Below are 25,493 nucleotides of genomic sequence, written 5' to 3' on the forward strand. Positions count from 1 at the left end.
TTTGAGACAAGTTCTGGCTATGTAGCTCCTCTAGCCTGGAACTCACTGTGTGGACTGGGTGGCCTCAAACTCAGAAAGATCTACCTACTTTGCTTGCCTCAGCCTTCTGGGTGAGGATTAAAAGCATGTATCACAAGGCTCAGCAGCCTTCTTCTTAAAGAGACACACTAGATACACATGTACAGATGTGCCTATGGCTCAACAACAACTGAACTCCAAGCTACCTATTACAACTCCCTGCTGCCCCTGTGCCACCCCTGATGTATACCCTCCTCTTGCTACCTAAAGAACACTGACAAAGACATCCAAAAAAAAAAAAAAAAAAAAAAAAAAAAAAAAAAAAAAAAAACTTCAAAGATGCAATATACCACAGAACCAGTCTTCAAACTCCCTTATTCCTGGCAAATAAAATAATACACTTTTAATATTCTGGTCATCCCACCTGCTGAACTCTGCAATCCTCCCCCAACTATACTACCTCTACCTCATGCCTGCTCATTACTTGAGTTGTCTATGTGTAACCTTCCCACCCAGGTCTTTCCCTTCTGCACCAAGTCATGGCCACACCCCTTCTAAGAAACTGAAAGCCAAACTCTTTTAGAAAGCTATGAAGCACATTTCTTGGGTTGGCCTCCTGTATCTACTGCTTGCTCCCTCTGACTTTTCTTTTTGAGGGCAGGATTCCCCAATGTCAGCTTCTGAGAAGCACATCCTGCTTCTCTGCCTACTTTATCAGATGACAAAGCAATACACTATGCTGAAGCACCTGTCCTGCTGCAAACGGAGGGTCTTGCCTTCACCAAAATTTCCAGTTTCATTCCTAAATTTGCCACACTCATCCAATGAATTGCTATCAGCTGGAGCTATACATATCAGAGCTCATCTCATAGCGGACTCAGGTGATAAACAAGACAGAAACAAGTGTATTATTTTATTGCACAATTTATCCTTATTACCATGAAACCAACTCCAAGGGCAGGTCCCACCATAGGTTAGTCTCTCAGCTTGGGCACAGGTGTGTATCTGTCCAAGAATCTTCTGTGACTCTTTAAAGTTACTCAGGAGGGTACTGTGGGTTCACTAGTTTGTTCTCAGCTGAACAACTAACATCGGAATTCACATACATTGTGCCTCAATGCACTGGCTCCAAAAAGGAAAGCAACAGAGGCTCACTGCCTCTGTGGGGCAGAGGGCAGCAGAGGTACCAGAATGCCCTTGAAAAAGACTGGCTAAAGCTGAATGATGAGTAATTAAAAAGCCAGCTTCCCAAGGAGCTCAATGGAAGGGGCTAGCCAAGTAGCCATACTGGAATCAGGGAAGACAGTAGTCACTAGAGACTTCCTACATGCCATACTGTTCACTGAGAGCAGCACTAACTCTAAGGAAGAACACCAGCATGACATATACTCACCACATAAATGCCAGAGGGGGAAGAAACAGTAATGATACCAATATCAAGAGTGACAGAGAAAACCCTCTCCTGGGACCATACAGAAAGACTATATTTCAACACAGCATGTAAGTTTTTCCAACAAGATAGATAAAGGTTTATGTATCATCATAGCCCACTTGCTTAGAGACAGACAGACAGACAGACAGACAGACGGACAAACAGTTAGATAGATGGACAAAAGAGGAAGGAAGCGGGAAATGAAGTACATTGGACATGTGGGAAAATCCAAAAGTAAAATATCTAGAGACCTATTGACTCTTAAAGCTTGTTAAATGACTGCAGTGTGAAGAGCTGGATATTTCTGCACATGTGTAACATGGGCATGTACCTCAACAGGCTCTGGGCCACACACCCTAATCCATTACAGTACAAATAGTTTTTTTAAAAAGTTAAAGTGCACCTGTCCCTTTAACTATGCCAACTGTGAGATGTGGATGGCACCAGTGGAAAAGGCATTTAAAGCAGATTGCCCCATTTAGGGAGATATGATTCTTGGAAACGAAAACTGGCATTTTTCCTAGACTAAAGGTTACAACAGAATAACCAAAGAGAAAGAGGGCAACAGCCTCACCTGTTGGGCTTCCACCTGACTTCAAAGGCAGGAGCCACACAGGAGCCAGACATGGAAACAGAGACCAGGGGAAAGCTCAAGGCCCCAGGCTGTTCTCTGAGGTGATTCAGGATAGTCATAGTAACCTCAAATCTCTGTTTGCCTAAGACACCTTTAAAAAGAGGATTGGGGAAGCATTCTGTTAAGCAGTCAGGTCTGATGGGCAAAGAAAGAAGGAGAACCTGTCCTTCAAGTCCTTAATTGCAGAACCATTTGAAGAATGCTAATTATTTTATCTAACTCTCCTAAGATGGAGGGTGCACAAACAATAGATGACCTGCAAATATTATTTGGTTTAGTATCAGGGAAATAGACAACTCAAAATCTTTGTGTCAGTGGAAAGCATAGCTGGGTATGTCCAGACCATTTTGAAGACAGCAAGGGAAGAGCTAAAACTACACACTTCAGACACATTATCTCACAACATGACTAAAACTATCAAGAAAAAGAGGAAGAGATCTTTTCATAGAGCAAGAAAACCAGCTCCATCAAAAACAAGTCAGGTCAGAATGTACACATAAGTGCAGGCATGTACAATCACACAGCATGCATGCTAATAAAATCTAGAGAAGCCTAGCTATTCCTGAGTTTTGTAAAGGACTGTAGCTTTAGTTCACTAGTAGATAATTTATCTATTATACAAAGCCCAAGGGGTTTGACTCCCAGCACTGAAGAAACTAACAAACAAGAAACTTAAATTTTCTAAAAATTACCCAGTTATGGTACTGCACACCTACACTTGGGAGGCTGAATAGAGGAATCTCATGTTTGAGATCACCCTATCACATAGCAAGACTATGTTTAATATACATGTACATGTATATGTAATCTGTCAGGGGTGTGAGCAAATCTTCTCTTCTGTACATAGCTCACAGATAGATTTCCCGGGGAAGAAGGCAAAGGTGTGAAAGGGAGACAACAATAAAGTTCCAAAGCCAGAGAGGGCCAAACCCTCTCACTGCCCTGGCTAGGAAATATGGGTGGGTGATATGATCAAGGCACAGATGTCCCTAACTATGCAACAACAGTTGGCCTCGGAGGCTGCTCTGATCAGACGAGTGCTCCCAGCACTGGGGATGTATAGCCTTATTACTTTGAACCCATTCCTTTGCTATTATTGCCTGCCTTAGGGACTGAAAAGGACACCATCATGGCCAAGAGATATGAAGGAGGGTCTGCAGAAAGCTTCTAAAAAGGGAGTTCTTGCTTGTAAAAAGGCCTAACTAGAAAGAACTATTCTCCCTTTCCTCTGGACATTGCTGGGTTTGGATGTGACACCAGAAATGGCAGCAGCTACCTTTTGAACACATCTTGGATTGTGGAGAAGATTGGAAAGAGTGCTGGTGTTTTGTTTTTTATAGAATTTTTTTTGTTTTGTTTTGTTTTTGTTTTTCGAGACAGGGTTTCTTTATATAGCCCTGGTTGTCCTGGAACTCACTCTGTAGACCAGGCTGGCCTCGAACTCAGAAATCCACCTGCCTCTGCCTCCCAAGTGCTGGGATTAAAAGCATGCGCCACCATCACCCATAGAAATGTTTATTATTATGGCTAGATGTGGTGGCACATGCCTTTAAAGCAGCACTAAGGAGGCAGAGGCAGACAGAACTCTGAGTTTTGAGGGTAGTCTGGTCTACCTAGTGAATTCCAGGTCAGCCAGGGCTACATAGTACACAGTGAAACATCTCAAATTATTATTATTATTATTATTATTATTATTATTATTATTAGTGTGTGTGTATGTGTGTGTGTGTGTGTATGTGTGATATGTATAGGGACAAATGAGTACTATAGTGACATCAGAAGACAATTCTGGGGCTGGCGAGATGGCTCAGTGGGTAAGAGCACTGACTGCTCTTCCGAAGGTCCTGAGTTCGGATCCCAGAAACCACATGGTGGCTCACAACCACCCACAATGAGATCGGACGCCCTCTTCCGATGCGTCTGGCGACAGCTGCAGAAAATTACGCCAGAGCGAGCGGGGCCGAAGTGAGCCTGAGCAGAGGTCCTGAGATCAACAGCAGCCACACACATGATCGAACACAGTCATCTGTACAGCTACAGTGTACTCATACACATAAAAATGAAATAAAATAATAAAATAAAATAAAAAAATAAATGCTGTCACTTATTAAAAAAAAAAAAAAAGAAGAAGACAATTCTGTAGAGTTGGTTCCCTCCTTTATGTGAGTTCCAAGGACTGCACTCGGGTCATAGGTTTGCAAGTGCTTCTGCATACAGAACCACTTCAGCAGCCTATTAGTTCTTTATAACCAACCACAGAATCGACCTCCTCAGACCTTGTTGGCAGTGAGACAGTGAGCTTTCCGTTATGTTAACACTCAGAATTTTATTTATGTCCCTTAAAGATAAAGGCACCCCAACCAGTAATCTAATAAACAGTACACATAACCCAAAGCAGAACAACAGCTTTCTCCCACCCCACTGATCTCTAAGCAGATGTGCCTAAGCAACAAGGGAATCACAGTTCCTTCCCACTTCTTCCTATCCGTCTTGCAGTGGAACACTGCACAGTCCTAACTATGAGGCCATCTTCCCAAGACCTGTAAAGGTCACCTAGTCCACCAGCTACTTTATGCATCCAAAAGTGCTCACTCATCTTGAACACAGCCAGGACCAAACAAAGCTTGTCCTCAGGGCTGCTGCTAAGAGATTTCAGCATGTGGCCCCAGTTCCAGTCTGATGAGATCTACTTCCTATGCCTTTCAAACCCTTGGTTCAAGTTAGACCCACAGCTAATCTTTTTTATCTATCTGACCTTCAAATATTACTTCTATCCTTGTTTCTTTCAGACAGGTATTTTCTTACAGTAAATGCATGAACCATGTTTTACTTTTGCCATCTCTCAGGCCAAGACACTTTGGAGAATTCAATTTGTCTCAATTAAGCAATGATCAATTAGTCAATCTCTACCTCTCTCTTCCTCCTACCTTCTGTTGTTCCCTTCCTCCCTCTTTCCCTCTCTTTCATATTCCAATACAAACTTGCCTAATGTGTGATAATCTCTAAATCTTTGGGCCATATCCAAAAGTCTCTGTCAACCGCTCCACACATATAATCTGACCTAACTTAAAACATCGTCTTCAAAATATTTATATTTTTAAAAAGTATTGTTTTCCTGACATTTAATCATTTCTCTTTCCTTACAAACTGTATGTATTTCAGCTATAATGTCTTAAAGATGTGCATGGAAGATAAATGGAATTACAATATGCCCCCTGCCCACCATGTGTATCAGATAATACTCTCATATGTTCTTTAATTTTTATTTCTATTTTCATGTATATGAGTATTTTGCTTATACACGTGTATACAAGCCAGAAGAGGACAGACAGCAAATCCCCTGGGTTTGAAGTTATAGGCAGTTGTGAGCTAGCACAGGGGTGCAGGGACCTGAACCCAGGTCCTTTAGAAGAGCAGCCAGTGCTAGCCTAAATGTCAGAAATCCACGTGCCTCTGCCTCCCAAGTTCTAGGATTAAAGACGTGTGCCACCATCATCTAACTTTACAACTAAATCTTAACTGGCATCACTTTTTTCTATAAACATCTTACAAAATGAATTGAGAAAAAGGTTTTGAAACACAGTTCTTGGTAAGCTTTGGACTTCTTAAATACATATAAGCTGATCAAGCTCTTCAACAACCCCTATTCCAAATCCCAGAACAATACTTTTACCCAGTTTCTCTCTTTTGTTTTTTATTTGCTAGCAACTTGTTCAGTAGATATAGTCTAGTGGTAAAAACCATCCTCCTGAGATAATGAGACTCTTAGACATATGTACCAGCAACTCAGAGTCATTTGTTTTAATGTAAGAAAAAATAATGTTGATTATCACAAACCATACATCATACAAAATTACTTTTGCCAGGCTGTTGGATATAACACATGACTTTCCCAGAGGAGAAAAACAACCCTCCCTCTAATTATGTTTTGCCTGGGGAAAAACAGAAATTAATTTATATGTACTAAAACAGATTTTAACTTTAAAAAGTAGATGTGGCCTAGAAACATAACAGATCCAATCACTGATTCAATAAGCATTTATTAAATACCAAATATTTGCCAGGCATGTGTCAGCATTGTGGTTTTAGAATTGAAGGCCTGTTCTCTGCTCTCATGAAATCTCACCAATGTGAACTACAAGTGAGAATTAATATATAGAGGAACCAGGGGAGAAAATTCAGCTACTCACAATGAGATATCATTACACACCAGAATAGCTAGCATAAAATGCAAACACATGCTACAACATGGGTGGTGCCCAAGAACATTATTCTAAGTGAAAAGAGCCAACTGCAAGAGACAACACATTTTATGATTCCATTTATAAGAAATGTCCAGAATACCAAGCAGACTAGTGGTTTCCAGGAGGAGGAGGAGAAGGGTGAGAATGGAGAAGGACTGCTAATGAGTAAAGGGTTCCTTCTGGGGATGAGGAAAATGTAAAAACTCAAAGTAGTTAAGACACAATATTCTGTGCATAGACTTAAATTCATTTAACTATGTAGTTTACAAAAGCAACTTGTGTGAATCTCAATAAAGCTGTCAGAAACACTGTTAGAAATCAACAGTCTAGTTATGCAAATAACCAGTTAGAATAAAAAACCTCATTATTTGCAAGAAGTAGATTGAAAGTTACATAGCCTATAAAAATAAAACTTTCAAAGTTACTAAAGCACACAAGAAAAAACACACAGGGGAAATGGCATCAGCTAGGAAGACTCAACTTCAGAAAGGCATTGGTCCCTCCTAAGTACTTTATGAATTAAATGTGATCCCAATGGAAAGGGTAACAAACAGGCTTATTTTTTTCAAGGAATCAAGTTACATTGATTCTAAAGTTTTAATGGAAAAACAAACATAGAGAATAGCCAGTAATACTCTGAAGATGAAGCACAATGAGAGAGAACTAGTCCTTTCAGACATTAAAAGCCTCAGGTTTCAATACTCACCAACCGGTAGAAACATACAGAGTTCAAATGCAGAACCCCAAACTTTCAGAATGTTATGACATTATGATAACATGGCAAAAATAGAAACCTTTAGCAATGGGCTTGGGACAACTGAACACTGGGAAAATGTAAAGCTACAATCAAACCTCAGGACACATACTATCCTGGTTTAAAAACCAAATGAACCAACATATAAATGGAAAAAATTAGATATCAATAATATCCAAAAGGAACTTAAAACAAGACACAAAAAAAGGACTAACTCTGAATCAAAATACCAAAGCTATTTTTAAAGAGATATATTTTATTACATTAAAGAGATGGGCTAAACAACCTGACCAACTAGAAAAGAATTTTTTACAACTCACTTCAAATACAATATATAAAGAACTATTAGAAATAAAGAAGAAAAGATCAACAAAATATTGAGAAAATGTGTAAAGTTCAAAACACAGTTTACATAAAACAAATATAAAATGCTAGTTAAATATATGAAGACATTATCTTATTTATTTATGATAAAAGAAATATAAATATTGAAATATTAAGTCTCACTACCTCAGGCAGTGTGGGTGACATCTCAGGCAAATAAGTATCTCAATGTATTGCTGTGAGTGTGGAGTGTGGTACAACCACGGCATTGAACTGTGGGTCTTTTCAGAGCAAAATGACGGAGCCAGCTCTGGTACATGCTAGTCAACCTGAACCTAACAAAACCTTAGGCATAGGAAATCAGAGAATAGGGAAATGTGCTTCTCCCTCTACAAAAACCTCAGCCTACTCACCTGGCAGGTATGAGAGTCTATCCAGCGATTACACAGGGCTAAGGGACTATAAGGAAGTTCACAACTAGACACGGGACAGCAGCCGGTAGTGAATGCTGATTTGAGTGTATCAGATTCAAAAGACATTTCAATTATGGAAATACAGTATGAAAAATTATTAAATAAGATAAGCTTTGCTGAAATATAAAATCAGCAAGAAAAAAGTAGATTATAAAATGACTAACATTATTTAATTTAAATTTTTTCATATTTCTATTTCTAGAGAAAGACCTGAAAAGTCTAACTATGGTAATATCGAAGAAGAATGATATTTTAAAAGCATGAGGAAATCTGTAGCAGCAGGCAAGAACATGCATTGTATACTTATTGCTTATTTTCTAATGTTCTATACTACACAGTGTTTCAGAGGAGTTAAATAAAGCTTCAGGATTCCCATTAACCTATAAAAGCCCAACTGAACTATTATCTTCCTGGTGGCATGCAGGATTCTTGGAATAACAGAATAATCTCCACATTGGAACACCATTGCTTAGATCATTCTCTAACAAATCAAAGATTATTTTTTTCCTAGATGGTAGGATTTCAATCAAAATAAAGCAACTACCAGCTGAAGTCTAAGAGGGATAAAACTGGAGTGAGTCAATTTTCACAGGGCCAGCTGAAATGCCTCCACAGCAATACTTCACCTCCAGCTCCCCACCTGAAAACCTCGCCCATGAAGTCCAAAAGGCTCAGGGGAAATGGAAACTAACAGACTTCCCACAGCACTCCTGTCTGGAAGAGAGAGCATCTGCCTCAGAATCGCCCTTTGACAATCAAGGCACACCTTCACATCCATGGACACAGTAATTTTTGTTTGGAATCAGCACTGCATTTTCTCTACTGCAGCAACATATAAAATGTGTGTGAACACACCTATATTCTGTGATAGTCTACTGACTTAGCATCTCTGTAGTGCATAACTATAATATGGTGGAGACCACAGAGACTGTCACAACACACTGCTCTCCTAGTGGAGCCTATAGCCTCATGGAGGAAGAAAGTGGAAAACAAGGCCACCCAAACCAATGATACCCGAAAATATTACATATTATAAATGAAAAACAAATGAACAAAAACAAAACAGGGTGTTCTGACATTGGAAATCAGCATGTGATTGACAGTGAGGGCTAGGGAATGTCAGGGGCAGGGAGTGACCTTTGGACTCTGACTGCAGAATGAGTAGGAGCTTGCCAGCTACTCATGCAGAGACTGTACATAATGGCATGGAGCAGCAAACACAGGAAAAGCCACAGAACTGAAAGAGCCAAGATGTGGCACCAAAGGAGCCTGGAAAGATAAGCAGGGAGTGTTGTGACTGTCCTGAAAGTGGATGGGGGTAAAGCACTCTCATGTCTGAAGGGGCAGAATGACAGGATCTAATATTCACTTAATATCATTGTGGTACATGCTGGAGAGACTCAAGATTGAGCATAAGAGATGGGTGTGGTGGCACATGCCTTTAATCCCAGCACTTGGGAGACAAGGGCAGGCAGATATCTGTGAGTCGAAGCCAACCTGGTGTACATCACAAGATTCAGAACAGCCAGGACTATGTTGAAAGACATATCTCAAAATAAACAAAACAAACTTTGAAAAAAAAAAAAAAAGAGTAGGAAGAAGAGAAGGAGAGCCATGAGGAGCCAATCTAGAAAGCTAGCTCATGGGGCCGGGAGATGGCTGTAAAAGGCTAGTGGCACAATCGAGGACCTGAGTTTATTCCCAACACCCACATAAAATGGGTGCAGTAATGCATGCCCATAATAACCCCTGTGCTGGGGAATCTGAAATAGGCACATCCCGGGGATTACTGGCTAGCCAATCCAGCCAAATCAGTGAGTTTTGTGAAAGACTGTCTCAAAAAAACAGAATGGTTGCGCAAGACACCTGACATCAACCTCTAGCATTCACCACAGGCACATACGTGTACACACACACACACACACACACACACACACACACACACACACACACATCAGTCAAAATAACAGAGTATGGTAGGTTAATGGTGCCCAATTTAGCCCAAAGTATACTTTTGCAAAAAGAATGTAGCCCAACCTTTCTGTTGCTTCCACATGGCAACTATAGTGCATGCAGTATTGTCCAAAGTCCAAGAAATAGATTATCTGGGCCTTCATAAAGAAAGTTTGCCAGCCCCAGGGTTGGTATGGCAGTCGGGAGAATTGGGTTCACAAGTCACAGTCCACCTTCCTCACTCAGGATTCTGTGCTGTAAATTCATCTGTTCACTAAAACTGGTTTGCAATTCCAAAATCAATACTCAGGGCAATTTCTCTCATTCCCATGCAAGAGCAGTACAGCTGGGAGGCCATGTTGCCCTCATGTGTCCCTAGCTGAAGCCCAGCAAAGTGATACTCTGACTTATTTCAGCTCTTATATCGGGAACAAATGCCCTATATATCATATATGGTACTTTATTTTTTTGTCTTTTTGTAGTTTTTTTATTTGTTGATTTTGCTGTTTAAAAATGCTAAAGTTTTAAACACTGTGATGAGGTGTTCATATGAGCTTCAAGATATAAGAAAGATGTGCTGTTCCTTATGACAAAAAAAACCATGCATTTGATAAGCACGTTTGGGCTTTAGTTATAGCACTGATGGCTGTGAGTTCAGTGTTAAGTCAACAGCAAGACAGCTCAGCAGCTAAAGCACCTGTCACTAAACCTGGTGACCCAAGTTCAATCCCTGTAACCCATGTCAAGGTAGAGGAAAAAACAACTCCATGCAAGCTATGGAATACATATGCCCATATGTATATGTATATATGTATGTATATGTATACGCATTGCTCCTCCTTACTCTCTCACCCTCTTTTCCACACAGGAACACACACATACACAAATAAATAAATAAAAGTTAAAATTATCTGTAAGCAGAAACATACAAAAACATTGTTACACAAATGTATGTACTAAATTACATCATTACATGAATGTTACTTTTTTTCCAACTTAAAACCCCAATGTTAATGATGACATGTAGAGATCAATTAAAAATATAACCAAGAACTCACATGAAATTAGTCCTATATTTTCCCTACCAATAATGGCTCCCTGTTCATTAATTCAGGGTTCAAAGCAACTTTACAGAACATAACTACAGCTAATAATGAGAATGGCTATAGGAAGCTATATATTGCTTAGGAAGCAAATAATAATAATAATAATAATTAGTAAGAAGTGGTGATGGATTAAATATGAAGTAACAAAGGCGTAGATGACTCCACTATTTCTGAGGCCCACTACTGTGTGGAACGGACTAGGTGGGAACAAAGTGTGGAACTGGAGTATACTTCACACTGAGAGTTTTTATAGATGTGTTAAAAGTTGTGATACCCATGAGATCTCTACACAGAGATATCAAATAAATTTCATGACTCCAGATATAAACAAACAAACAAACAAATAAATAACAGTCCAAGTATTGACAGAACTTTGAGAGTCAGAGACACACTGAAGCGGTATTCAAAATCTGGGACACATGTCACTCAAAGAGAAAAGAATTAGAGAACAGGGTCCGGACCCAAGTACAGCAAGGAACTCCTTTTCTTCCACAATAAACAGGAGGGCTCATTTAAGTCTTTATCTTGGTAGTTTAATTTGTTTAGTTTGAAAGTACTTTGAGGAAGAAATTAATCTATTGGTATATATCTAAAATATGACAAATGTTCAAATGACATGGTAAACATAATTTGGAGAACAGGTCTTAAAATTCAGATAAACTTTAATGTTTCAGGGAATTATCCTAAGGAATAATTCATGATGGTAAAGCCAGAAATAATCTTAACATTTGGGGAATGTTTACTCTGACAAGATTAATGATATTTTCCTGTGAAATCTATAGATTCTAATCTTAGAAATTTCAACATTTCCAGGGATTTAATAAATGTCCACTTCTATTTCCTTCAAGCTTTAAAAAAAAAAAAAAAAAAAAAAAACCTAGATTATTTGCTTTCACTCACTACAACACAAGCTGCTCTTTTTATCCATTCAGTGCAGCGTTGTCCAGTAGGCACCGAAAACAGTCTCTGGCATGCTCAGTGTGCTCAGCTGATATTGGTTGAATCTCATGCTTTAATCACATAAGACTTATAAGAATGTGGTGTAACACGATATAACTTGTCAGCTTTCCTCTCTTCACTTTGGGGCTCCTCCTCCATCATTTGTTGAACACTCTCAGGCAGCAGAGTCTGGCTCACCTAATTTGTCCCATAGATAGGAGATGTCATATGGCCTGCTAGGGGCCAGCGAGGGCTGCATCTCATGGCAGAGCCCTTGCTTAAATGTGGAAGACCCTGGGTGTGATCCCAATATTTGACCGCACTCACAAACACATGTATTCACACACACACACACCTCCCTCCCTCCCTCCCTCCCTCCCTCCCTCTCTCTCTCTCTCTCTCTCTCTCTCTCTCTCTCCTTAGAAGGCTAAAGCAGGAAGATCTTGAGATCTAGGCTAGCTTTTGTTACATAGAATCTGAGGCCAGTATGGGCTACATAGGGCTACATAGAAAGAACTTGTCTCAAATAAAACAAAAAGTCATGCTACACTTGAAGTGAGTGGTGAGGTTTGTTTTTGTTCTGGGTTCACTACTCTTCCCTTTCAGACCTAACTTCTATGCCTTACCACTTTATCTTTCAAGGAAAGTAACATATAACTGTCTCTGCAGTTTTAAAACACTCTGACTCTGACTGAAACAAAGTCATTTATGTCTAGAGAAGAACCAATGTATTTACTAATTCTACTTCCTTATCAACAATGGTTGGGAAGTCTCCACTACACAGGCATAACCTGACAATAAAAGGTACCAGTTGGATCTAGGCTGCTTTGTATTGACCCTTCTCAGGGAGAGGCACCTCATCTTCCTATATCATCCATCCGTACAGCTTGCTAACAGTGCAATCAACCCTGCAGCAATGCCACAAGGATCCAGTAAAGTCTTACTATGCAACAGGCAACCTCGTGTGCTTCATAAGTCTGTATGCATCAGCTTTTCAAAACACATCTCCTTGCTCAAAGTGGCCTCGTGGCTTGGCTGCCCTGTTCCACACCCCTCCTCCATACCAGCCAGTATACTGTGCTTCACTCTCACTACCCTGTCTGGCTTGGGTATTGAAGAACATTTGTGTTGGGGAGATTAACAATCTAGCACTAATGCTCTTAACTTAGTTATTTCTTCTCTATGAAGGATTCTAGATCCTTATTGTGTGTTGTCTAGGCCATTCTAACAAATCTGTGAGAAGGAGATCAGCTGGCACATCAAGACAAAAGCAGGCTGGTGTCAGGTGGACTAAGGTTCAAGCTCTGGCTCTACTATGACTAGTCAGAGACTTTGAATACATTATTAAATACTGTCAAGCCTCAATTTCCCCTTCCATAAATTGAGAAAATCACAGAGCTCCTAAACATTAGCTAATAATAATATGTTACTATGTGAATGATGACTGCCCAGTCTATTCCAGGGTCTCAGGGCCAAACTGCAGACTAGTTGGCTGTGGAAGGCTCAAAGGATGTAACTCCTGCAATCGCTGACATGCCAGAGGGGATGGGAAGGTCTATGAGAGGACAGGGCAGCCTCTGCACATTCCTGAGCCTCTCAGGAAGTCATAGTCACAAAGCAGCAGGACTGCCAGTTCTGCTAATGCCGTGTGGCTCCCCCACACATCGAAGAAAAAACTTTCATCAACATACCTATCTGATTTTAAATGTGCACTGATTCTTCATTAAGAATTCACTCCTTCAAAACAATGACTTTCCACTGGAAACGAAACTGGGCCCTATCACAGACTTCACAAGTTAGAAACTCTAGGGGCAAGGCCACATGTTTTAACAAGCCCTCTAAATGACTGATGGTTCTCCAAAATAGTGCCCCACAAAGATACACTTCAGAAAGTTCTATGACATCCTTTAGACCCTCCCACTTACCAGGATAACAAGGCACAAACATGCCCAAGATCCACAGAGTCAGAAGGATAAATAGGTAGCAGAGGGGCCCTGTGGGTAGATAATAAGCACTTAAAGTGGAAAGAGAGATACTGTCAAGGATGAGCAGGAGGGGAGGCCCCAACTGCCAGTGGCCAAAACTCATACAACAGAGTAGCTATCAGATTTACAGAACACGAGGTGACACAATTACAGCTGCCATTTGCACAGAGGAAACATTTCAAATAGTCTTCATTACTGAAGTGTTTGGAACACAAGGTACCCCCCCATTAGCATTGCCTTTAGGCTGGACTCAGAGCACCTAACACCCCACTCTGTGGCTGAGGGGTCTCCAGAGCCACGGGGTATCCCCATCCATAGGCTGAGAATCCACTATCTCCTAAATCACCAGGACTGGAGGCTCCCTGTCCATAGTCTCAAGCCTTCTCAGGATCTATGGGTATGGGACCCTAGGCCTGACAAGCATCCATGGGACACCCCAAGTCCCAAGAGGAGGTGGGGTGGTTGCAGTTTGGACTCACTAACCAGGAAGACAGAGTGGCACAGGTAATCAGATGCACTCTTGCCCTGAGATCTGCTAAAGTCGAAAATCTGCCCTTAGTTTGTACTCTCATTAGTGTTGAATAAGGTCTGTGTTCAGAAGTCATTCAGCAGGATAGAAATGCTTCCAAGCCAGGTCAAAACCAACACCAGTGCAAGTGTGCTCACAGGATCCCCAGTGGGGTCATGTTGTTATTGAAGGCTGTGGCCAGTCTCTAGTCTGTGGTCATGTCAAGGGGCAAGAATGACCAAAACTGGACCTTAGGAAAGCAAATTTGTTCTAAAAGCTGCTTAATGACTTAAAAGTGCTTTGAGGTTCTGTAAAACTAATCATGATTATACTGGTCCCTTGCCTGTGATTTTCTGTTGTTAATAAGTAGCTCATAGTGACAAGCTGTAAACTTGTCAGGAAAATATAAGGAATGAGCTCCTAACAGAAGACTGAAAATGTTGGAACTGAGGACCTTGCTCTCCTCAGGAAAGAAAAACACAAACTTGAGGTGCTGGCCTCGGAGCAATACTGTAGGCTGCCAGGCACCCAGGAGACTAGAAGTCAGTAGCTCCCTCAAGCACTGAAGGTAACAGGAAGTGGTTCTGATGAATCCTAGGAACCTAGAAGCTCCACCTCACTCCCACCCTAGCTCCCTAGACAGCATCCACAGTCTCTTCTTTGGTCTGGACTTTAGGATCCTCAAGTGTCAGAAGTAGAGCACTGACTCAGGAAGGCCCTACCAGGTTGTACTATGGTCCAGAAGGTCTTAGACAATGTAAAGAAGCCTACAAAAAGAAGAGAGTCTTAAAAGAATTTTTTTTAAAAAAATTTTTTTTACCCAAACCAGCAAGTCTCCCTGATCCTAGATCCCTGCCAGAGGTTCAGGAGGAAAGCAAAATAAAACAAATACTTGTTGAACCTCTGGGCCAGACACCCTGACAAATGCTCTCTCTAAATGTACTCTAGGCCACTCAGACACCAGCCATCTCCAGAGTACTTGCACCTCCTTCCACAGTATCCAGCCTCCTGGCAGGCTCCCCCAAATTCTCTCCCTCCTCCTACTACATCCAGGCCACTGAAAATCACCTGGTTCAAGTATCATTTTGATGCTAGTCCCCTTCTCCACACCATAAAATGTCTCTTGAATTGGAACCCCTTTTAAGCTTTTGACAACTGATCCAAAACACTTACAGTCCTCATCTGCTGGTCTGTTTTGTGCTTACCACTCCAGCCAAGCAAAAATTACTTTGCAAATGAATCCCATTATGCACTCTGCTCATTCACCTTGTTAAGCCAGCACAAGAGCTTCGGCTGTTTCTGTTGTCTTTATAAAAGGACTACCTCGTTCATCCAGCTTCCCTGGATAGGCTGATCTACGATACTGATCTACATAAATTAATTTCCCTCCCTACCAGAAACTTAACTCTTTATGTGGCCTTAAATCCTTTGTGGAGTGAGTCATGGTATAATCAAGAGAAACTTTATTTTGACCATTTTCATTTCTGTAATACATTAGAAAACCTTCCCCATCTCAGTAAGCAGAACATAATGAATATCAATTAATCTTTTCCTTATGGTTCAGGTCATACTTAATGAATTACAGTGATCATTCTAGGCTGTCACTACAGATATAAATGATCCAAAGTGAAGTGGACTACATGTGTGCCTTCTAGAATGACCTTTCATGTTCTCTGGAAAAAGATTCTCTGAAACTGCCTTCCCACCTGAAGTCCCTGCCATCAGCATGGATTATGATAGCCAAATGCAGGTACACAGAATGTGGAGGGTAAACTCACTGTCTTTCTGCAGAATTCCAGGAATCTGCAATCTGGTTTTTGACAGAGCTCTATAAGTTCTTTATTGGAGGGTAGGAAAAAGTGGGGAAAAACAAAACAAAAACAAAAATTTCCATAACTTGCAACAAACCAGTTTTCCAAATCTTTCTTTTGTGTTATTTTAACAGGCTGCAAGTACAAAGACCACAAAAATGGTAAATAGGATGATGCCAACGTTCTATACAAAAACTGGCATGATGGAGTCTGACAAACCCTTGGAAAAGTCACTTTGAAATTGAAGAATAATTCATAGATTGAATAAGGAAATATTGGTGTGGAGGGAAATGTCCCATTTTCACAACCAAGCCGTTGTAATCAGATGCATGGGGATGAGAAGGGCTGCTTTCATCCCATGTTATGAAGTGCTTCGAAGCAATTTCTCACTGCAGCTGGACGGAACCACCAAGGGAGGGGTGCCTTGTTCTATTATGTATTAGATGGCATTCTTTGTGACAGAGGTTTTTATAATGTCTACACATTAGCACACACAAAAGAGTCTATCAGTCTTAGTTCTATTTAAACATGGCACTTAATTGATTAGAATGTACTAGGGCAAAAGTAGTTAGGCAAAAAACATAAAAGAAAATACTACATACTTCACTACAGATCTAGTCACTAGCAAATTCACAAATAAGTGACACCACAAGACTAGCTTTTAGTTTTGGAGGTTTGCTTTTGGGGCGGGGGGGGGAATGATTTCCTTAAGTTACTTTTTTAATAGCAAAGTCATCCATCAGAAAATGACCTGGTGGGAATGAGACTGTCCATTATACCTTTGTCCTTTCTACTGGCTCTAGATTGTCAAGGAGGAAGATACCCTCTGAAGTTGGCCTTGTAACCACTATCATAAACACCTGGCTCACTGACTGGTAAAACAGGTATGGGTCTTGCTGACTCAGAATCTATAAAGAATTTGACAAACTGTCCTTTCTAACCTGGGTGAAGTAATATTACACTGAGTCACAAAGACTCTGTGCATTCGTTTTTTTCAACCAAGAGCAATCCGAGTTAGAGATAATTTATGTCCTCTGCATTCTGTCTATTCTGTAGCAGACGCTTAAGAAAGACCCTAAGAGCTGGAAATAGGCAGATGAAATTCAAAGGGATGTGCGGAGTCGAACAGAAGGTGGCATCTTTATTGGTGGTGAGGATGTTAGACAAAAGTATTAAAAATATTTAGCAGGGTACAGGTATGGTGCACACATCTTTAATTCCAGTACTCTGGAAGCAAAGGCAAGTCGATGTCTGTGAATTTCAGGCCAGCCTGGTCTACTTATTTAGTTCCAGGCCAGCCAGGGCTATTAAGTCAGATTCTATCTTTTTTCTTTTAAAGGCTCAGGATCCAATTGAGTGCAAGCAAGTCATGAATCCTGAGCTGTTGTAAAGTGTTGCTCAGATGGCATTAAAAAGAAGTCAATGCTACAAATGTTTATAAAGTTCCTACTAGAGATAAGGAATTGTACAGCCACAATTGGGAACACAAAGATGAATCAGACATGGTTCTTGCTTTCCAGAAGTTTCCCAGGAAGTGAGAATCCTAAAGTCCCTTTACTTACATGTTTCATACTAATAAGACTATCATTAAAGAATTGCATTCAGATTTGATTACCACCATTTTTCTTATTGGAGAGAAACTAGAGAGTTCACAATAAGGAAAGGAGATGTTTCAGAGGCAAAAACAGGCTCTGCGCGGGTGGGAGAGGGTAGTAAGGAATCCAATTATTATCTTCAAATATATGAAAGGTTTTAGAGAAACAAAGTAAAAGAAAACAAGTTTGATTGAAAGCAGATGAGATTTCTAGCAGGCCCAGGGATCTCTGTACCATCAGATTCATGAAATACTAGAACTGGTTAATGAGGAATTGCTAATGTTCTCTCCTGAATAACAGCTACCAGTGAGCTCAAGATTCAAGTCAGGGAATGAGTCTTTGCTAAGGGCAAAGGTCACCTTTCATTCTCAGGGATACCTTCAGGACACAGCTGCAGAAAAAGGAGAGGGGGGTGTTCTTTCCTCACTGGCTACAAAGGGAGTAGGAAGGATGCCATCTACTATATGACTAGACAAGGGCATATATATTCCCTTAACCCCCACCCAGGTGACCCTGCTGAAGGCAGCAGGGCGGCTTTCACTTCTCAGAGGCTCCTGCTCCAAGGCTCTATGTTCCCGACTTAAGGGCACAGCCAGCCTTTTCCAAGAATGACCTGCTCCTGGGAAATAACTACTGTGTGATGACCCATCTATGTCCCGCCAGTGACTCCCCACCACATGACTATCTGGAATACAAATGAGACGATGAAGCCAGGAAGGAACTCTCCAACAGACACACATGGATGGGAGACCCACTCACAACACAGCCTTCAACTCTAAATGTAAAAAACAAAAAGAAAACCCCAGCATGTGAGAACAGTATTTGCACTGATGAGGATACACAACAAACGTTAAATAACGGAGGAGGAAAACAGCATCCTCTGCAAAAAGAGGTTGTGATGTTTAAGAAAGTTCTAAGGAAATCTGTAATGAGTAGCTTTGAAATTCATTTAAAAAATTAAGTTCAACTAAAATTTCAATATAATTTATGCAAGTTATAGCTGCTTACACGCTTCATATTTTATACTTCATGCTCCTTCATTCCTTTCTTCCTTTCTTGCATAGAGATCCGTCTCTATAATTTGGGCTAAGCAGCTATAACTTGCATAAATTAAATTTCAATATAAAAGAGAAGTTGGGGTCTTCCCTTTACAGCTTAAGAAAACAAGCGTATGTAAGAACTGTCATGCACAAAAACAAGCAAACAAACAAACAAACATTTCACCTGGGTCAGACACACTGCCCAGTGAATCTGTGTGAGTTTAAATATTTTGACTTTCACTTCCCCTATTCCTGAACTCCCAGAGGTCAGAGGCCAAGTCTTTGTCATTTCTCTAAACACAGAACCTGCCATGAGGCCCAGGACACAGCAGAGCCTTTGTAAATGTTTGCTGAATGAGTGCATGACAGATGCGTCCTCGTTTGCCGAATGAGGGAACAAACAGGGAGTTCAGCGAGTAGAGAGTGCAGAAAGTACATGACCCAAATCACGTTCTAAGTCATAATCACCATCATCAACCTTCAGGATTCTCAGTTTCTTTTAAAGAAAAAAATAAAGATCTTCCTGTACTCTGGGTTTTCAATTTTCTGAGGTTTTTTTTTTTTCTTTCTCCTTCAACAAAGTATTGTCGCATGAAATGGAGCTATTATGAGTGTGGGCCTTTTCAAGTTCGCACTCTATGAGTGGTGGCACAAAGTCTGCTGGCATTATTCTGAATTTGGCCTTTGACTGCAACCCCAAGCAGTTGAATCGTCATACTAAGACTACCAGAAAGCACTAGCAAAGCACGTATTCTGAGAACAATAAAAAAGGCACATATGCCCTACCCTCTTGATCATCAGTATTTTGTTCCACACAAGCCTCAAGGGTAGAGCCTTAAGACTGATCTCTATGGAAGAAAGGAAGAAAGGAGTGAAGGATCGTGAAATATAAAATATGAAGCATGTAAGCACCTATAACTTACATAAAGCCCCCAGTTTTCTTTGGTAAGAAATTCATGTTTAATTGCCTAGTGAGGCAGCCCCTGCCATGTGCCTGGGTTGGAGGTGCTCCTCTGAGAACCAGTAAAGAACTTTTGGGGACTCCTTACCCAGCCTGCCACCTTGTATAGGAATGGGTTCTTGCTAAGGGCAAAGGTCACCTTTCAGTCTCAGGGATACCTTCCAGGAACACAGCTGCAGTCCCTGAAAGTCTGCCTCACAAGTTGTTTGCACATTTTTAATGTAGCACAAAAGTGCTGCTATGGAAGAGACATTCTCTACTTGAAACCAGCAGAAGCTTGATGGGAATAAAGACTCTGGAAAGGTCACAGAGGAGGAAAAAAAGGTTCTTTCTTCTATGGCTATGGGGGTTCATTGTTGCTGGTTCCCAAACTAGGAAAGGAATAGCAGGAGATTAATAATTGAAATTGAACATTCCTATTGCTGGTTTTCTAAACTATTTTGAGGGTTATGCTTTTGCTCAAGTCATCATGCCTGTAAACAACTAAGACAGAGGGATTTAACGCATACTGAGAAAATGCCTACTCTAGGCAGAACTCTACTAAATATACTCGGTTCTAATAGTGTCCTCACACAATCCAATAGAGGCTAAAAGTTCTTTAAAGAAAGATACTGAAGGCGTATGCTAGGTTGAAACCCCACTTTCTCTGATTTGAGTGTCCTGCCATCCTGTCTAGTATCGAAGATAAAACGAATGAGTTTCAATTCACTACTCAAATGTGACAAGAAAAACAATAGTTATGCTTTCTTATTTAAAAATGTACAACAAAAACATAGGCAAGGGTATTATAGACGATGCATCATAAAATTCTTTTCAGGGAAGATGAATCTGAATCGTGTTCTTTGGTTTGCATCTTGGTGGCCAGGTGTCTTCAGGTCCATTTGATGACCTTCAGCATGCCAGTGTTTACAAGTCTGAATGTGAAAGGTTCTTTGGTTTCTTCCACACTGATCAACAAGCCACATCTCAGGTAAATGAGACATAGTTAACTTGGAATTTAGGTCTCTCTAATTGGGAACCCAGAGATACAGACCCCTGTGGTTGACCTTTGCACTGCATACTGAAAAGGCCTTGGTAAGCAAGTTGACGGAGAAATATAATCACAAGGCAAATGTTTAACCTTCTAAGGAAATACCCCCCCTTTATTACAAGAAGTTTAACTTGATCAGTATCAAGTCACTGAAAACTAATGTGATATTTATAAACTGACTCTTAAAGACAGTACTAGAAGACTGTTGCACTTTGCCACTTATTAATTTGTATTATCAATTATGCTTTGTTTCAAAAACAGCACACTTGTCTAGATTTCTACATTCCATTTGAGAAATTCCAGCTTAAAAGTCTCATGTGTAGTTAGACTTTTGAGAAGAATCATGTGGAACTATTAGGAGGAGAAATCCCTCTTTTGGAGAAGTAAGAAAAGCCCTGTTCATTTAAGACAACACACACACACACACACACACACACACACACAGAGGTTCTGGTTGAAATATGATAAAAATCAGCTTCACTGAATCCACAGATTGCCACTGGGGGTCAAGGGAAAGGTCACTGTAGTGTTGGACACACTCAGCACTACAAGTGAATGTAGGTCCTCGAAGCATAGACCTTGACTATGGAGGTCATTTTTCTGTCTCATAGCATGCATAACAGTCTCTCTCAAAAAGATCAGACAGGCCTGAGCTTTGGGCTGAGTGATTCTGGGTTGGTGGAGAAGTAGTGGTGAGCAAAACTAGGAAAATCTAAAGATGTAAGAGATGCTCCCAAAGAAGAAAAAAGCTACAAACAAAAGGACAATTAAGAGAAACCAGCTGACAAGGCTCAAGAAAACCCGAGGGTTGAAAGGAGGTGACAAATTAGGTTGCCTGGGATAGAGGAGGGCTGGAAAGTAAAACTCTGATCAGAGAGAGACCACAGAGCTCCACAGTTCTACAGTGTAACACTTTACACACCTGTAATTCTTTTTCTGATACAATCACTAAAAGAACAAAGTCCTAGAACCAACTATGCTGAGGACTTACTTAGCCCCAGGGGAGTAGCCTACATTCCTCATGGATTCCAAATGAAATCAACATAATAAATGAAGTTCCCAGGGTGGCTTTGTTCAAAGTTGACAAAATACATCCCGACCCACCTACCCAGCCTCCAGGAAAGAGGAATTTTTATTCCTCTATTACAGTCGTGAATTCAATGCCAAGTTCTTTCTAAAATGCTCACCCCGAGTGTCCAGCAGAGGGAGTCTCAAGGAGGTACTTAATAAAGAGAAAACTGTTTCATTTTAACACTCTAGACAGTGGGAGCTTTGACTGCAGACCCCCTCCCCTAGACACAGATGAACAATGAATGCCCGACATGGGCTCTCCTACATGTTCACGTCCACACTGGCATGTTCCTATTCTACGTGGTGGAGTGATCCGAAATTTTGTTTTGTTTTGTGGAACGGTTAAATAGACCTTGTGTTCTTCGGAATCAAAGAGGAAAGCCCCTGGAATAACATTTCTCTGTTGCTTTCTAAACAGCCCCTTTGTTTCTAAGAGACTCTGGAAAAAAATATTTACAGTCCATAGGTTATTTACAGCCTCGTTATTCAGAGCCTGGCTGGTAACTTTATTCCATGCAGAAACCTAATTCATTTAGAGCCCTGGAACTAATAACAGATTTTCTTTTCAGATAAGTTTTTTTTTTTTTTAATCAGCCTCTCCTAACAGAGATAAAAGTATTAATGAGATCCCTGTTTCACTCGGCCCAACAGTTCCCGGGGTTTATAGGATTACAATCTCCCCTAGCCCCTCCTCTTGGTTCCTGGCAAACCCATTTCCCTCTCATTTGCGATTGCATACACAGAATATCTGAACAAAACCGAAAGAAAGCCAGATGGACCCACGCTAAAAGTATGTAAAGGGCTGCTATTTCAATGTTTTCACGAGAGAAACATTTTCACGATGAAATAACTGAAAAAATCTGGCACACTTTGGTTGAAAAATACCCCGTACTACAAGCACACAAAACCCCATAGAACTGTAAAAACTTAGTTGATTCCGGCTTGATTTTCTCGATGCAAGCTGACGGAACTGACTGAAGAGAACCGAAAGAGTGCGCGAGGCAGCTGTATCGCCTTACCTTTTCTTTCTTCTGAAGACAGTCAAATGGGAAAAAAATCAGCCAACGCCAGGTGAAGGTGCACAGCACCGATCTACCCAGGCCGAGCCAGAAAACCTTTCGACTCCCCCCTCCGCCCCCCAAAAAAGCCAAACTACATTTTCCCTTCCACACGCCAACTGCGGGGAGATTTTGAGCCTATTTCATTGTTCTGCCTGGGTTTGAAATGGACTTTTCATCTCAACCCTCTCTCATCGCTTGGCCCCTTTCAATCGGATTCCACAGTCACCACCACCACCACCCCCCAAAAAAAATCGGAGGCTCGGGAAGAATAAAGGAGTGTGGGGTGGGAGTGGAGATGTTTGGAAAGGGGAGCAGAGAGGACGGACAAGTAGAAAGGAGATCGTTTAAAGGTAATGGGGGGAGGACCGCATCACCTTCATTTATCACAAATAAACAGAAAGCAGTCACGGATCCGTCTTTTCCCACACGCCGCCCCCATTTCTTTTCTTTGGGCAGCAGCCCACCGGCACACACCCCCCAGCCGCCTTCTCTGCCCTGGAAATAAGATCTGTTCCAGGCCGGCTCCGGTCCCGTCTGGGCCCGGGATGGGGGCACCCGGGAGGGTCGCGAGCCCCCAGGACCGGGGCCCGGGGCTGCGGCCGGGGGCTGCCGGGCGAGGGGCCGCGGGCAGAACAAAGCTACGGGGGCCGCGGCCGGCCGAGCGAGCGGGGAATCGCGGGCCGGGCGCCCCTTACCTTCGTACACGGGGGCCATCGGGGCCGGGGTGTCCGCGGTTCATGGCAACGGAGAAGGGAACGCGGCGCGCGAGCTCGGCCCCCTCAGCCTCAGTGGGAATCTGCCATCTTGAGCCTGTGTCTCCGCTCTCGGCGCAGCCCAGGCCGCCAGCGCCCGCATCACCGCCTCACTTGGCCGGCGCCGGGGGAGGGGGCCGGGCGGGCGCGTCGCCGCCACCGCCGCCGCCGCCGCCGCCGTAGCCGCGGCCCGGGCCCTGCGCGGGGGGCTCGGCCGGCCCGGGGCGACTAAGGCGCCGAGGCCAAGGGCCGGGCGGGTCCGCGAGGGCGGGAGCCGGGGCGGGCTGCGGCGGCCAGGGCCCGGGCCGGAGCTCAGCTCCGCATGGCTGTGAGGCGGGGGCGCCGGCAAAAGTTGCCCGTGAGGAGCAGGGGGAGGGGGCGGGGGCGGGGCGGCGCGGCCGGGCGCGAGCGGGCGGGCGGGCAAGCGCGAGCGAACGAGCCGGGAAGAGCCCCAGGGAGTCCGCGCGCAATCGAGCGCCGATGGCACGGATGCGAGGCGGGGAGGGCCGAGCCGAAGGGCAAGAGCGGGGCGTCGGCGGGGGCCGAGCGCCGCCGGAGGGGAGCCGAGAGGCCGTGCGAGCCGGGCCGTGCGAGAGCGCGGTGCGCTGGCCCGCAGCCGCCGACCGGGAGCTCCGCGGCGGAGGCGGCCACAACTTTGTGTGTGCGTGCTTGGGAGTGCGCGCGTGGGTGTGCGCGCGCCGGCCGGGCCGGGCCGGGGAGCGCGAGCCGCAGCCGCCGACAGCAGTCCCGCTGCGGGGCAAAGTGTCTTCTTCGCCCCAACGAGTGCGGGATCGGTTCTAGCCGACGCGGGAGGGAAATGAGTGGAGGGAGTGGGCGCGGAGTCCTCCCCGGAGAATGTCGGGGGAACTCCCTACACGGCTCGGGGAAAACGCGATGTCAGGATGGACGCCTGACCGCGACGTTTGGAGAGCCCTCTCCTCCATCACCCCGGTGGGAGGGTCCCACCTAGCGGTTCCGGGGTTTTGCTTTTTTTTCTGCTCACTCGGGCCGGGCCGGAGCGAGATGTTCTTTAAACTCTCCAAGCCTGGATCCCTGCCCTGGTTTGCCTCTCCAGCTCCCTTCTGCACAGGACGCCCAGCCTTTGCCTCCAACTTACGAAAACTTGTTGAGTCCTGACACAGAAATAGATCCGAAAAGAAATTAAGTGGGTGACATCAAAGCTTTTGAAAAGTCAACAAAATATTAGAATCCAGCAAAAAATATTAGAGCCCATTGCCCTTAGGAAGGTCGACTGTTGTCTCATAAACCCTTTATTTTCGGGTATGAATACTGGACACCTGATGTAAATTGTATTTCCTACCTGTAAATCACAGGTCCAGAACAGTTTAAAAGCTACCTTGAGGGTGGGGATGTAAAATGATGGCCTCTGATTCTGCAGAACTTTCTTTAAAATAAGCCTATTGTTTTATTTTCTTTTTAAGACCATTGTTGTCTCACTATCTTTCCAGCTTCTGTATCCCGTGCTCATTCTCCTCCCAAAATAAAAGACGAGCTAGCTCCTGCACACACTTAGCTGGCTTTGTTACTGGAAAATAATTTTCTCTTCATCTTGGGATGGTCCTTGGCGGTCACCTTCTTTGCCCCAGTACTTAATACTACATACACTAGTGCTTTCCTTAATCTGATGTCGTTCACATTGTAGACGCCTAGATGACCAGTGGTAAGGGGAACCTCAGAGATCATCTGGGTCTGCCTTGGCTTTTTGCAGTCCGAGGAAAGAAGCCGACAATAGTAAAGGATATTATCCAACGATACAAAGTATTTAATTTTTTTTTTTTTTT

The 25,493-nt window shown here is 42.7% G+C and overlaps 1 protein-coding gene across 4 annotated transcripts in view; it reads right to left on the bottom strand.

The window, feature by feature from the left end:
- The window catches only part of Hipk2 (homeodomain interacting protein kinase 2), a 183,492-nt gene extending 159,465 nt beyond the window's left edge, over nucleotides 1-24,027 (bottom strand). For 3 of the 4 annotated variants that reach the window (XM_031381606.1, XM_031381605.1, XM_031381603.1), the window contains exon 1: nucleotides 23,635-24,027. In XM_031381606.1, the coding sequence (XP_031237466.1) occupies nucleotides 23,635-23,653 (19 nt within the window). In that variant the 5' untranslated portion in view covers nucleotides 23,654-24,027. The remainder of the gene's footprint in view (nucleotides 1-23,634) is intronic. The other variant, XM_031381604.1, reaches the window with a different exon arrangement.
- Between the last annotated feature and the right edge of the window lie 1,466 nt (nucleotides 24,028-25,493).

This window comes from Mastomys coucha, unplaced genomic scaffold (genome assembly GCF_008632895.1).
Source record: "Mastomys coucha isolate ucsf_1 unplaced genomic scaffold, UCSF_Mcou_1 pScaffold20, whole genome shotgun sequence".
NCBI lineage: Eukaryota > Metazoa > Chordata > Mammalia > Rodentia > Muridae > Mastomys > Mastomys coucha.